General features: G+C 35.1%; 1 protein-coding gene across 2 annotated transcripts in view; it reads left to right on the forward strand.

Moving 5' to 3' along the window:
- Nucleotides 1–13,816, forward strand: part of ATR (ATR checkpoint kinase) — a 38,149-nt gene that overhangs the window by 13,158 nt on the left and 11,175 nt on the right. For both annotated transcript variants that reach the window (XM_079314716.1, XM_079314717.1), the window contains exons 18-33: nucleotides 283–413; nucleotides 607–750; nucleotides 1,590–1,683; nucleotides 2,364–2,489; nucleotides 3,908–4,114; nucleotides 4,305–4,418; nucleotides 5,356–5,471; nucleotides 6,347–6,467; nucleotides 7,331–7,468; nucleotides 8,638–8,845; nucleotides 9,334–9,512; nucleotides 10,353–10,517; nucleotides 10,864–10,955; nucleotides 11,537–11,628; nucleotides 11,985–12,162; nucleotides 13,349–13,525. In XM_079314716.1, the coding sequence (XP_079170842.1) occupies nucleotides 283–413; nucleotides 607–750; nucleotides 1,590–1,683; nucleotides 2,364–2,489; nucleotides 3,908–4,114; nucleotides 4,305–4,418; nucleotides 5,356–5,471; nucleotides 6,347–6,467; nucleotides 7,331–7,468; nucleotides 8,638–8,845; nucleotides 9,334–9,512; nucleotides 10,353–10,517; nucleotides 10,864–10,955; nucleotides 11,537–11,628; nucleotides 11,985–12,162; nucleotides 13,349–13,525 (2,282 nt within the window). The remainder of the gene's footprint in view (nucleotides 1–282; nucleotides 414–606; nucleotides 751–1,589; nucleotides 1,684–2,363; nucleotides 2,490–3,907; nucleotides 4,115–4,304; nucleotides 4,419–5,355; nucleotides 5,472–6,346; nucleotides 6,468–7,330; nucleotides 7,469–8,637; nucleotides 8,846–9,333; nucleotides 9,513–10,352; nucleotides 10,518–10,863; nucleotides 10,956–11,536; nucleotides 11,629–11,984; nucleotides 12,163–13,348; nucleotides 13,526–13,816) is intronic.

Here is a 13,816-nt window from a genome sequence, read left to right on the forward strand (position 1 = left end):
TATAATCATTAACTCCTTTGGTGTCTACTGTTCTTCCCTCATCAATCTGTCAGCAGCCTAAGTAATCTAGGATTTTGTTACAATCTTGTCATTAGAGATTCCCTTTCACCCTTTTGTTTCCTAAACCTAAATTCTTCATTAAAACATGAAACTAATTTTGATGTCTTGGAGTATGATTTCTTAAGCAAGAGCTGACTGATTTTAATACACAACAAATGAAATTATGACTCTTACATGTTTTCCTGTTTATCTAATACACTAAAATTACTTTCTTGTGTCTAGGCTTTAAACAGCCTGAGGTCTTTAATGACACTCATGGGTCCCAAACACGTCAGTTCAGTCAGAGTGAAGATGATGACCACACTGAGAACAGCCCTGAGATACAAGGATGACTTCCCAGAACTGTGTTGCAGGTGAACTGATGGTGTACCCAAACAGTGAAATCCCTGCTATTTCTGTCCTTTAATAGACTGTCTGGTTTTGTTCTGGGCAGTAATCTAAACAACAATGCTGAAATAGGTTAAAGTGCTTCTCATGACTCACCTGAAATATTTCCTGCAGAGAAAAATAATTGATTATATTGTTCCATTGCCTTTTCTTGTTTAGAGCCTGGGATTGCTTTGTTCGAAGTCTGGACCATTCCTACCTTGGCTCCTTGCTCAGCCATGTGATAGTAGTGTTATTGCCCCTGATACATATCCAACCCAAGGAAACCACAGCAATATTCCACTTCCTCATAGTGGAGAACAGGTACTGAACAAAGCATTTTCAGTGATATGGTTTAAATCCTGTGACAGGAATGGGGATAACTCTAAATTCAAGTCATCCAGCACTGAGATGACGAAACTTCTTTTTCCACTAAATAGTTGTTGTTTTATAAAATTACCCTTTCTCTAAATTGTCTTGAGATCTTGAATTGTAACAAGTGACAGCCTCATCTGAAAAGGGGTTTTTATATTGTCCTTATAAATATATATGATTATGTGTCTTAGTTACAGTCCATTCAGACACTGTGACCTACCAGGTTTTCCTCAGTATGTTTATTGTGCTGATATGGAAAATTACTTCCCTCTACAGAATAATGATGATTGCTGAATTTGCTCTAAGCTAAAGAGAAGTGTACAGAATTGGAAATGGGGAGGAAATTAGTTCTTTGTTTTCTTCAGTAATTGGAGGCCTAATTATGAAGTGCAGATTATTATATTTAGTAAGGTTTCATACATTCCCTTCAAATGATCACACCAACTGAAAATAAAATGAAAGTTTAATACAAAATACTTTAATTCTCATGACTTAACCTTTTTGAAGATAAGGTTGAGTCATAATTCTTTTTCATCTTATATTTTGTAGTTTAAAAGGGGTCTTATAGGAATGTTGATACTTAATATCTTGATTACTTTTGTTGGGTTTTCATCCAACAGTTTTTACAATAAAAGCTAGTGATAGGAATAATAAGGCTGTCATAGAAGGCTGTAGTAGCAATATTGAAAGAGATTTCTTCATTGCTTTCTTTTGATGGGTTTTTAAGGTTTTTCTGATTCAACTAATGTTTGTCATATTCTTTGCAATATTTTTTTTATAACTATTAGGGATGTAGTACGAGACTTTCTACATGAAATATATTTTCTACCTGACCTTCCTGAACTAAGAGAAGTTCAGGTTGTCCTTCAGGAATACAGAAAGGTACAGCTTCTTTTATTTATTTGCTTGGCTTTATTGCATCAAATGAATTCATGACAACTCAGGAAAATATGTAAAGTGTATTGTTAAGTGGAAATATTTTTATCTGCCTCCACCACAGGCATAGTTTAAAGCATGTTCTGATTCTTGTTTAGGATTGAAAAAATATATTCATGTTCAACATTCTTGTTTCTGTAGCATCATCTGAACCTTGACTTTTCATCTCTCTTGTGACAGGTTATAAAATGAGAAGTCAACAGTTTTAACTATTGGCATATTTCACTTTACAGGGAGCAAAGTTTGTCTCTTTCTAGGAGTAATCTATGGTCCATTTAATTTGCTTGCCATCAGAATGATTAGATAATAGATGGGAAGTAGATAGTAAATGGGAATTACTTTGTAGGAGTGATGCAACAAAGGTAGAAATTAATTTGATTTTAGACAGACTTTAAGTGAAGCATTTCCTTCTGATTTTATAATTTTTATTTACACCATCATTATATTTATCCAAAAGTAAAATATAGCACATTTTTGAATAAAACATTTTTAAAAATAGGCAAGAAGACAATGGTATACATATATAGGTGAGAATTTAGGCAAAAATACAGTTATTTCCATGTGTTCATACTCGTGTTCTTTGAGATGCTGTTACACTTAACTTGAACTTCTTATGTCCTGTTCAGGAATCCTCCAAAAGCACAGACTTGCAGACAGCCCTGCAGCTGTCTATGAGAGCTATTCAGCACGAGAATGTAGATGTTCGGATTCATGCTCTTACCAGCCTGAAAGAAACATTGTATAGAAACCAGGTATAGAAAACCTCCTTCAATAGAACTAAAAATAGACCAAACTAGCATCTGGATCAAAAGTCTAAAACTTCTTATTGTTACAAGGTGTTCACTTGAACTGGGTTATTCTCCTCAGTTCACTTAGCTGTTTCTTCATATAATGGGGAAAATGGATTCTTTTTAATGACACCTCCATGTAGGTGGACTTTGAAATCCTCCAAATTTTGTGATTCAGCCAGGCTAGTGTACTTTTTTTTTTTCCAATTCTGATAAAAGATGTATCTAAGAAGTCCATTTCAATTTATTATGTGGGCTTATTGTCTGTTTAGGGCATGTGTGGCTTTTGCATCAGGAGCCTCATTCATAAAAGCAAGTGTGTGTGCGTGTGTGTGTAATATATGAAAGAATTAAGATGTGTTTGTCCACCTCTCATCTTTTTGTTTAATCTTCCTTCTTTGTCTTTCACAAATTTGAATCTATTGATCATATTCAAATAAATTTTATAGCCATGTATAAGCTGAAGACAGTGCTTTACAATTCTGTGGGGTTATTAGCCCAAAGGGTGTATGTGACCCATTAGAAAAAGTAATAAATCTGTACCCTTAGTAGTTTTAAGACTGTGGGACTCTTTAGCGAGAAATTTGAAAAAAAATAGTCCAGCTGAAAGAACAAACAATCATTGTGTGTACTGCTGGCCAACCAATAATTCTTGCAGCTCAGATCAACAAAATCCTGCCTTGCTGAGTTTGAGGTCTAGCAAAATAATTGAGGCAAAACAAACTTGACTAGTTCCACAGCTTGTAGGACTATTTGCTCTGTTATGTTGACTGTGGTTTCAGTTTTCATTAAGCAGAACAATGACAAACATCTTGGTTTTTTTTCTGTATTTGAACTAAATGAGAAACTGAGGAATAAAAGCTGGGCCAAAAGAAAAGTGAAAGGTCACCCAATTAAATGATGAGCATTGGTCAAAGAACTTGAAATCCTGGGCATTGTAGAATTTGAGAGGGAAGAAATGTCAAAAAAAAAAGGCAAATAGTAAGAATAGAAATGGCAGCAAACCCAGAAGGTATGACAACAGTTGCATGAAAGAAATTGGGAGGAAGTATTGGAACACATAAGGGGGATAAATAACTGGAAAAGATAATGTAGAAAAGAAAATAAGTACTTAGTAAGACAAAGAAAAGACAAAGTTAGTAGAAAGGTGCATGATAATGAATACAGTATTGGCCATGACAGCATTATTAACTGAGGCCCAAATCCCTTACACATTTGCTTAGTCCTTCCTAGGGTGAGAAGCAGATTAGTGCAATTGGACTGTAGTTACAACCTGAAGTCATGGCTAAATGAAGTCAGAAGTGAGTTACAGGTGAAAGATTTCCGAGATTATTTATAAATATGGTCGTGGAATAACTCATCCTCATTATTCATCTTCCTAGGAAGAACTGATCAAGTATGTCACAGACAGTGAAACCGTGGAGCCAGTCATCTCCCAGCTGGTGACAGTGCTTCTCATCGGCTGCCAGGATGCAAATTCCCAAGCTCGACTGCTCTGTGGAGAATGTTTAGGTGAACTGGGAGCCATAGATCCTGGCAGGCTCGATTTCTCAACAAGTGAAACTCAAGGAAAGCACTTCACATTTGTGGTAAGAAGCACTGCAGTAGTGTTTTGTTTAGCATTAGAGATCTTCTAAAAGTCCTTGGAAGGAGGGACCCCCTTATCTCTAGACCGTTTGAAAACCTGGACTTGCTGTCTCACCTAAAACAGTTTGGAGTGACACTTCCAAGTGATTATTTAAAGATACAGCTATTACTCTGTTTCTGTTTGTGATTAAGGCTGGAGTGGAAGATCCAAATTTTGCCTATGGATTGTTAATGGAACTGACCAGAGCTTTCCTTGCTTATGCTGACAATGTTCATGCTCAGGATTCTGCAGCATATGCGATTCAGGTAAGATACGTGGTTAAATGCTACTTTTATTTCACAGATTATTTTCTGTAACATTGGACTTAAAGCTATGTAATACAAATTTCATTTTGAAGTATGTGTTTAAGTATTTGAAACTTCATCCTGTAGCAGGTTTAAATTATAAAGTACACTTAGTATTCTGGGTAGTTCTCAAATAAAATAGATCTGTTTGCTTTTGTGTCACAGTATGTTAGGAGACATCTGATGTTTTAAAGGTAGCTAGCAGTCCATGCATAGGGATTAATGAGTAGCCCTGAGAGTGGCTTAGAATTAGTTCAAGTTGCAGAGGCAGAAATGAAAAGCAGTATTCCTAAAATGATTTCTGCTTACACTTTTAAGATGCAGCTGAAAGGGAGTCTACCCTTATTTTCAGGCTCTAGTCTTCTGTGCTGGTTTTATTTAGTGGAGGGGGGTGTGTGTGTGTGTTTCTTTTTAGTTCTTGCTGCTTTTGATGTTTAATATTTTTGTGAAAACTTCAGGACTGTTCTTTAGTCCAGGAGAAGATAGGTGACCCTATGTAGTCAGCAGGACAAGAATTTTATTAGCATTTGCACAAGACAGTGCACTTCCTGCACTAGGAGGCATCAGACTAAATTTTAGTCTTGGCTTATTGGCAGATGTGAAGAATACAAAAATACAAGATAATACGGTCCAAGCACCAACTGGAAAATGTGGGGAATCAATAGCTGAAATCAAAACTGCCTAGTAACAGGGGATTAATAGTGTTGGATGACAATTTTGCAGTTATGATTCCTGAATTAAGCATTCCATAACTTCTCTCTCATTACTTATCATAGAATCATTCTGGTTAGAAAGATCATATCATATACATGGATTATGATCATATGCACGAGGTTTTGTGACTGTGGTCATGAAAATTCTCAGTGCTAACTTTGTGATGCAAACCATGCCTTTTCAGGAGTTACTGTCCATCTATGACTGTAGAGAGACAAACACTGACTGCCCTGGCTCCAGACTTTGGAGGAGGTTTCCTGAGCATGTGCAGGAGATCTTGGAACCTCACTTAAACACACGGTATATGACAGCTTAAGGAAGAGCTTTTCATAACAGATCTGGGTTTCTTTCTTCAATCTAGTATTAATCTCATATGGTTTTGTGACTGTCACTCTTCTGGGAAGAGTAATATGTATATATACAAAATTGAAATAGGATCTTTCTACTAAAAGCAGAATGTAATTTCTTGAATGTAATTCTCTCTAAATCAATCAAGCAAAACTCGGAGCTTATACTTTGCCTAGGTCTGCCTGTTTGTCCCTAGAACAGTGACTTATCTGGTATTTTGAAGTTTTTGGTTGTTTTATTTTCCCTCTACTCAAATCTATTAGCATTCTGTTACTCCTACCTTCTATAGAAGTAGAAGAAGCTCACTGAGTTTTAATTTGACTTTTTCTCCACATTATTTTTATCATTAATTCAACAAAATGAAACTTCAAAATATATTGCTGTTTTAACTTGAAATAATCAGTGTTTCCCTGCTATTTCCTCATGAAGGCAGTCATGCTCTCCTGCGATAAGCTTTACCTTTTTAGAAAACAGACTTTTTTGCCTTTCTCGGCTTTCATTTATGCTCTGGATTTTTCCTATCAAGAACTTAGTACTCAAATATTAATCAAACTCCATTTGTTGAAACTGATTATGAATAGCACTTTAAAATATACTTACAAACAATCTAACAAGTTATGAGAATTTTTATGTCATGTTTCATTTTAAAAAGCTCTAGAATAAAAGATATTGACTATTGAAAGTGGGGGTTTTAATTCTGTTTTTAAAGATACAGAAGACAGAGTTTATACTGTTCTAGATAGGGAATTTCATAACTAGCATTGTGCTATTATTTACTGTATTAAATGAAAAGTTAGTTTTATTGAATGGATATTTCAAAATTACAGGTATAAGAGTTATCAGAAAGCTGTAAACTGGTCTAAGGTGAAGAAGCCAATTTACTTGAGCAAATTAGGTGATAATTTTGCAGAATGGTCAGCAACATGGGCAGGTTACCTTATAACAAAGGTAAGAAAATAAATCTTTCTGTAATGCTCTTCGTAAGACAGCAAGGCTCTTTAAACCTCATTTCAGTTTCTGCAGGTTAGGGGTGGATGAATGAATATGTCTCTTGGCTACAGGCCTCTTATAGGACTTCCCTGCTTCTTCAGCAGGGTACTGCACTCCCCTTTCCCAGCACTGGTTCCTGTGAGGCTTCACAGAGTTGAAGCTAAAAATCAAGGAAACTTGCCTTTGTTCTGACACTCTGTGAAACTGAGGGCATGACAAATGCTTGTGAAAAGTGTCTGAAATGCTTCTGGATTTACCTTCTCAGTTTTGGAAAGATTTCCCTGTAGCTCTACAGTCCCAGCACATAAAAAGTACTTGTATCTTCTTTTTCCTTTCCCTTTCCAATATCTGGGTGAACCACTGAAAACGTCACTTCCAAATCAGCCATTATAAGAAGTGAATTGACTTACAATAGCTCAGTAACTCCTCTTTCAGACAGAGAAGAGTTGAATGTCTTCATAATATCCTACTGTCTGCAGGCTTTTAAGGGCAGAAGAGAGGCTGAGTTTAGTGATAGACTCTCAGCCTTAAAGTTTTTTCTATGGCCAGTGCAAGTTCACAGTGGTGTAAAGCACATGCAGAAGTGGAAATGTAAGCAGTGCTTAACTGTCTTTTTGTGCTGTCGGTAACATGTAATAGCAGCTGCCATCTGGCATCCCTGTTGCAGATTTAAGTCTGATGAACCTTCTGTAGGAGACAGGTATCTTAAAATTGTTTGATGGAATGGAATTTATGTTCATCAACAGAATGAAATCTGTTGATTGTTTATGTATTTGCACTTTTGTAATGATGCTTTTCCTGGAAATAATATTTTACTATAGGTGCGACATGATCTTGCCAGAAAAGTTTTTGATTGCTGCAGTATTATGATGAAAAATGACTATAAAGTGACAATTTATTTGCTTCCACACATCCTTGTCTATGTTTTGTTGGGATGCAGTCAAGAGGATCAACAAGAGGTGAGATTTTTAAGATAGTATTGTTTTTCACAGGAGTGGTCAGGAGCTGTTCTTCATGAGAGCTGCTCAGCTTTGTAGGCCTACATGACTAAATTGTTCAGGTGTTAAACTCCTTTTTGTGTATTAGTAATATAAATAATAATATAAATTTTCTGAAAGGGTTTTGAATATACTCATACAAGTTTGTGTTGGAATGGCTCTTCTGTGGATTTCCATCAGTTGGGCCTAAGATAAGACATTATTAGTTAATTATGACTGCAGTAACATCAACAGCTGGAGTGGTACAAAGAGGAAGTGTGCAACAAAAACTGCCAGTAAATTGAACTTTATAATTCCAAGAATTCAGACTCATAATTTTTTCCTCTCCTTTACATACAATTACAGTTTCAGTGGACAAACTATTCAGCTGCCAGATTCATGTGGAACAGGATTCATAGATATGTTGTTACAAAGCAGGGGTGGGGGAGAAGTCATCCTGCTTTCCTTCCATTTACTTGAGCTGTCAGTGCATGTGCCCAAGTGCTGCCACTTTTACTGGGAGCAGCACATGCATATACAGAGAGATGCAAGTCTGCAAGGACTCTTTGTAAGCATGTCTTGGCTGAAACAAAGGGGTTAGAAAATACTGAAAAGTATAACTTACATTCCATTAATTTGAAATTTCACAGCTAAAATATCTGTGTTTAAATATTGTGGGTGTGTAGAGGCATGTGCTGATTTTTCTTCTGTGAGCAAGTGCATCCAAAATAAGCATCTGTTATTTATGTTAACTCATATTTTATGGACTAAAACAAACAGAAACAGATACTTTTGTCGTGGCATTTGTTTGAACAGAAGCAGAAAAGTAAATCTGTAATCTCATGACCAGTAGATAACTGTATTCATACCAAATCTTGAAGTATTGTATTTGTAGAAGAGGTTTTGTAGCATTTGTTGTGTCTTGAAACCTCAAGACTTTCTCCCTATAGGGAATCCCTTGAAAACAGCTCCTGCTTGGTTTGCCATTTCTTCCTTTTGAGATAATGGGACAACAAGATCATGAAAATAATGTCCAAATTATCAAAATGTGCACTTAAAATATTTAGTATTTTAGTTTGACTTTTATGTTAATTGCTATTTCCTGCTGTTTTGCTGTGGGTATAACACTTGTGTATTTTACCTTTGTGTAGGTTTACATGGAGATCATGGCTGTTCTGAAACATGATGACCAGTCCAGCAGGAGACTTGAGGACAGTGCATCTGATCTGAGCCAGCTGAGCACACAGACAGTGTTCTCCATGCTGGACCATCTCACTCAGTGGGCGAGACATAAGTTCCAAACACTCATTGCTGAGAAAAGTGCTGGCAAGTCTAGCAAAGACAGAAGTGATCTAAAAAGTGAGAGATGCTTATTTTATTTTAAATGGCATTTATATTATTCAAATAAGTATTTTTTATGTTTGCAGCTTCACATTATGACCATTTACAAATGTATTAGTATAATATGTAATCTCTTTTATGATTTCTTAATACTATATTGTGGTTGTCACCCTTTCCACCCCAAATGGATTGTTATGAATGCTTGTTGCAAGGAATAGAGATATAAAATTTGAAAAAAGAAATGTTAATTTCCTGATAGATTTCTAAACATTCCGTTTAACTGAATATAATATTATATTTCATGTATAGTATTATATATACTAAAATATAGAAAGTTCACTAGAAAGGTTTTAAATTAATTATTGTTGACAGAAGAGAAAACCGTATTCTTTAATTAGTGCTATTCTCACTAAATTGTTAAATGAATTAATTGAATTTTGATTCATAAAGTAATACTTATAAATGAAATTTCAATTTACAAACTTTTTAATATGTCTCTTCAACAGCATCAAGTGAGGACTATGGAGAATATCAAAATGTGACACGTTTTCTAGACCTCATTCCCCAGGATACACTGGCTGTGGCCTCCTTTCGTTCCAAGGCTTACACAAGGGCTGTGATGCACTTTGAATCATTTATAACAGAGAAGAAACAAAATATTCAGGAACATCTTGGATTTCTTCAGGTTCTGAAGTTCTTTCTGGTTTTTGCTTTCTATTTTAAGATGGAAATATGTAGGAATAAAGCTTGGTCAAATTCTTTGTGATGGGAAGAAGAAAAGATTTATTTGGGTACTTATTGAATACAATTGCTTAGTCATCTGTGTTTCAGTAATATTTAGTACTTTCTCTTGCTTGGCATGCTTTTTACATGAAAAGGAGATTTCTGTTGTATAACAAAAGATTGTAAATTCCTGAAAATAAATGTTGATAGTGTAACATTTATTCCTTTGAGGTTGGCTTTGTATCTTTTGCCAGAAAATACAGCCAACTATAATGATAAAAAAAAAAGGTGCCAAAGTGCATTTGAAGAAATTCCAAGTGGCTTATTCTAAAGTAGAAAAAGAGCCAATGCTAAAGGTGTTGCAAATTATAAAAATTATTTTCAAGAAGTATTTTAACCTGTGGAATGATCCTGTTTGTGGTTCCCTATGGTTTATATTTCTCAGTGACATTTCAAATTGTAAAAAAACTTAGTATGTTGCTTTTTCAGCAAAAGTAATAATCTTTATGCTACCATGTAATAATAGGATATTTATTTTGCTCTTGATACAGATGGTTTCAGGCAACTTTATGTGGTATGCTCTCAATAGTATGAGATCATAAATATTACTGTATACTAAGCAGAAGTAGAGCTCAACTTTAGAAGGAACCGGGCAAAACTGACATCTGCCATGAAAATTTATTGTCACTGAGTTCTACAGAGTAGTGTGTGCTCCATATTCGTGCAGTTCTGTGGTTCTGCACATGATCTATGAAATAGCTGCTTGTTTTTAATAGCCATGTCCAATTCTGTTTGAATATAGAAACTGTATGCTGCTATGCATGAGCCAGATGGAGTGGCTGGGGTGAGCGCCATTCGGAAGGCAGAGCCATCTCTCAAAGAACAAATCCTTGAACATGAAAGTATTGGCTTGTTGAGAGATGCAACAGCCTGCTATGATAGGGCTATCCAGCTGGAACCTGATCAGGTATCCTTTTTTTTTCTTTTTAATAAATATTATTTTTTTTAATCTTAGCTCACAGACTACTAAGGCAAAAGAACTTCTTCAGAATATTGAAATAAAATAAGAATCTAAGTGTTTATTGTGCCAGTTGCTAAATAATTATTGCTGCTGGAAGTGGCTTATGAACTGAAACGAATCTCTTACTGGATATTTTGAATGATCATTTATTTTATGGTACAATTAGTTATGCTTTTTGTATTCAAAAAGCACACAAATGGGCATATTTCTTTCTTCAGATTGCCACAAATTTCAATAATGTGTTTGTGGAGTTTTAATTTGTTGTTTTGGTGGGTTTTTTTCCTATTTCTAGATTATTCACTATCATGGTGCAGTGAAGTCCATGTTAGGCCTTGGTCAGTTATCTGCTGTAATAACTCAGGTCAATGGAGTGCTTGCAAACAGGTACTGTAAGCATCTAATACACAGTTCATTTGAATAACATGAAGCTCTGGTATAAATCTCTGTCTCAGTAGCCATTTCTGCTCATTATCAAACATTTGATTAGTTCAATTAAACATAATTGAATTAGTAACAGGAAGCTAGAAAACTCTGAGTGCATTATCTATAAATTATTTATTTGAAGAAGTCCAGAAATTTTCGTAGTTCTTGTCTGTACTGTGAGCAGTGTTGGTATGTGCTTTAATTTCTTAGATAGAATTTTTATATTGTTTTCCATGTCACTGATTTCATTGGTCTTTTATAGTCTAATAGGTAGATGGACTAAAAGCTGGTAGTTTTTGATGTATACCACAAAAGTTAAATACACTCTTTGGAGATTGCATTTGTGGGATCATGTTGCACAGCTCTTATTTGTTATCAGTGCATGTCCTTTGGTTTTACTGACTTTCTTTAGAAGCAAGCTTATCTTGCCTCTTTTCAAGTAAGAAAAGTTTTATATAAAGAACGCTTGCTAATATAATGTAGGATTAACAAACTGAGAGGAGACAGCACAACATTCTATTGCCTTTGTTTTCTTTTAATAGGTCTGAATGGATTTCTGAATTGAACACTTACAGAGTGGAAGCAGCCTGGAAACTATCACAGTGGGATTTACTGGAAAATTATTTGGCTTCAGGTAAGTTACCATAACATATAAATATTAATTTCTGAACAATTGTATGTTTTAATCATTTTGAATCCAGGGGCAGCTATTGTAATTTGGTTTGGATTTTACTTGTAGGCAGGTTGGTTCTGATTGTGTTCTGGATTTTGTAACTGTATTTGATTGTGTAGTCTTTGAGCAGAAGTTTCCAGTGCATGTCTCTTTTGAGTCTATTTGGCTGAATGGATTTCGGAGTTGAATTACACCGTGTTACTAACATGCAATTACTTAGTTCTGAGAAAAGGTTATTTTTCCAGTAGTATATTAAGACAAATGAGCATGTTCATGTTATGCTGCTTAAAGAAGCAGTCTTCTTTTTCTCCCCAAAGATGTGAAGTCCACTACTTGGAGTGTCAGACTGGGACATTTATTATTATCAGCCAAGAAGAAAAATGAAGCAGCTTTTTACGAGACCCTCAAGGTCGTTCGAGCAGAACAGATTGTGCCCCTTTCAGCAGCAAGCTTTGAAAGAGGATCCTATCAGCGAGGATATGAACACATTATCAGGTTTCTTATTTTCATGTCACTATTGTTACATTCAAAAATCATGTGATCAAGTATGCAGCAGCAAGAATTTTTCATTTCTACAGTAAATGGTACTTTTTTGTCACTTTTTTTTTTAATATTCATCCAACTGAAGGCCTTTGATTAATTAGGAATTTATATTTATAGTCCATGGAAAACATTCACAATAAAACTATGTGATATGGTCTTTCCAAATCAGCTAGCAAGCAAATGTAAACATCAGGTAATAAAAACCAGCAATTTAATTCCCTGCTTGAAGTAGTACAAATAGGCCAGTAACTCCATTAACTTAAAAGCATTGCTTTTTATCTGTATGGAGGCTGAAAAGCACACCCTTTTTTATCAAGTGAGAATTAAACCTCATCCCTTTTCTTTATTAATAAGCTTTTAATTCAGCTGCAGTAGACTAAAAAGTGAGTAGCCTTTTTGAATAAAAAGACAATACTTCCTTTGCACTGTAAGTGCATCCTTATGGCAAGATACTGGCTGAAGCCAGCTGAAGTGCATGTTTTAGTTGCTTCTCCATTCTATTTTCTGTTGGTGATTTCTGCAGTGCTGTTTGAGGAATGAAGTTTGGGTATTGAGAAAGAAGTGTTTTAAAGTAGTTTCCTTTAGCCACTGATCCAAGCTGTTTGGAAGCATTTCAAGGATCACTTTGTCAGATGTACCCACTATATTTGTACCCACTCTTCTCTGCCAGTGAGAAGTGGGGCATTTACAACCACTCAGCTTTCCATCTATGCAGTGACAGATACTAACAGTAATGGTATTTTGAAATAAATGGAATAACTTCACTTTAAGTAAAAGTATATTGCTTTTAAAATGGGATTTGTTGAAAATGTCAGACTTTCTGAAGAATTGTTGCTGAAAGTAATGGATAGAAATACTCTTTCTAAAGATTGACTTCCTCTCTGAGTGATCTACATTGTCTCACTTGTTAAGCACCTTGGCAAAAGAATATTGATTAAAAAATTACTCAGTTTATAAATCCTTGATTTTATGTACTTGCTTTTGCTGCATTTTTGCTTTGTGTAGTAAATCCTACTGTGTGACACTATTTACAGGGCAAACTTTTAGAAAGAAAATTGCAAAAACTTTGTAAAATTTGTGTATGTTTCAAACAGCAATCAATTCTCACCAATTTTTTTCCTTTATTTTGCTAACACAGGTTGCATATGCTATGTGAGTTGGAGCACAGTATTGGTCCAATGTTTCAGCAACCAGATGGTGACCACAGTAGAGATTCCCTGAACTGGTGTGCTCGTATTGAAATGACCCAAAACTCTTACAGAGCAAAAGAACCCATTTTAGCACTGAGAAGGGCTTTGCTTAGTCTCAGTAAAAGGTGAGGACATGACTGTTTCTTGTCTGTGTTGTATTCTCAGTAATACTCTGGGTTTCCATATGTGTATTAGAAGAGAGAAGATAAAACTCTGGGAATTTGTTGCAGACAGAAATAGTACTCTGATATTATGTACCTTCAAAATAAGAAGTAGAAGTGGTGTATAAAGGAAAGAGAAGCAAGAAACAGGCAGAAAGTGTATTTTTTTCTAGTTCTAAATGGAAAAAGGTGAAACAAATGTATTAAAATAGTTTTCAATTATCATTACATAGTATATTATTTCTTGAGAAATTC

Source organism: Erithacus rubecula (genome assembly GCF_903797595.1).
Source record: "Erithacus rubecula genome assembly, chromosome: 11".
NCBI classification, from domain to species: Eukaryota; Metazoa; Chordata; class Aves; order Passeriformes; family Muscicapidae; genus Erithacus; species Erithacus rubecula.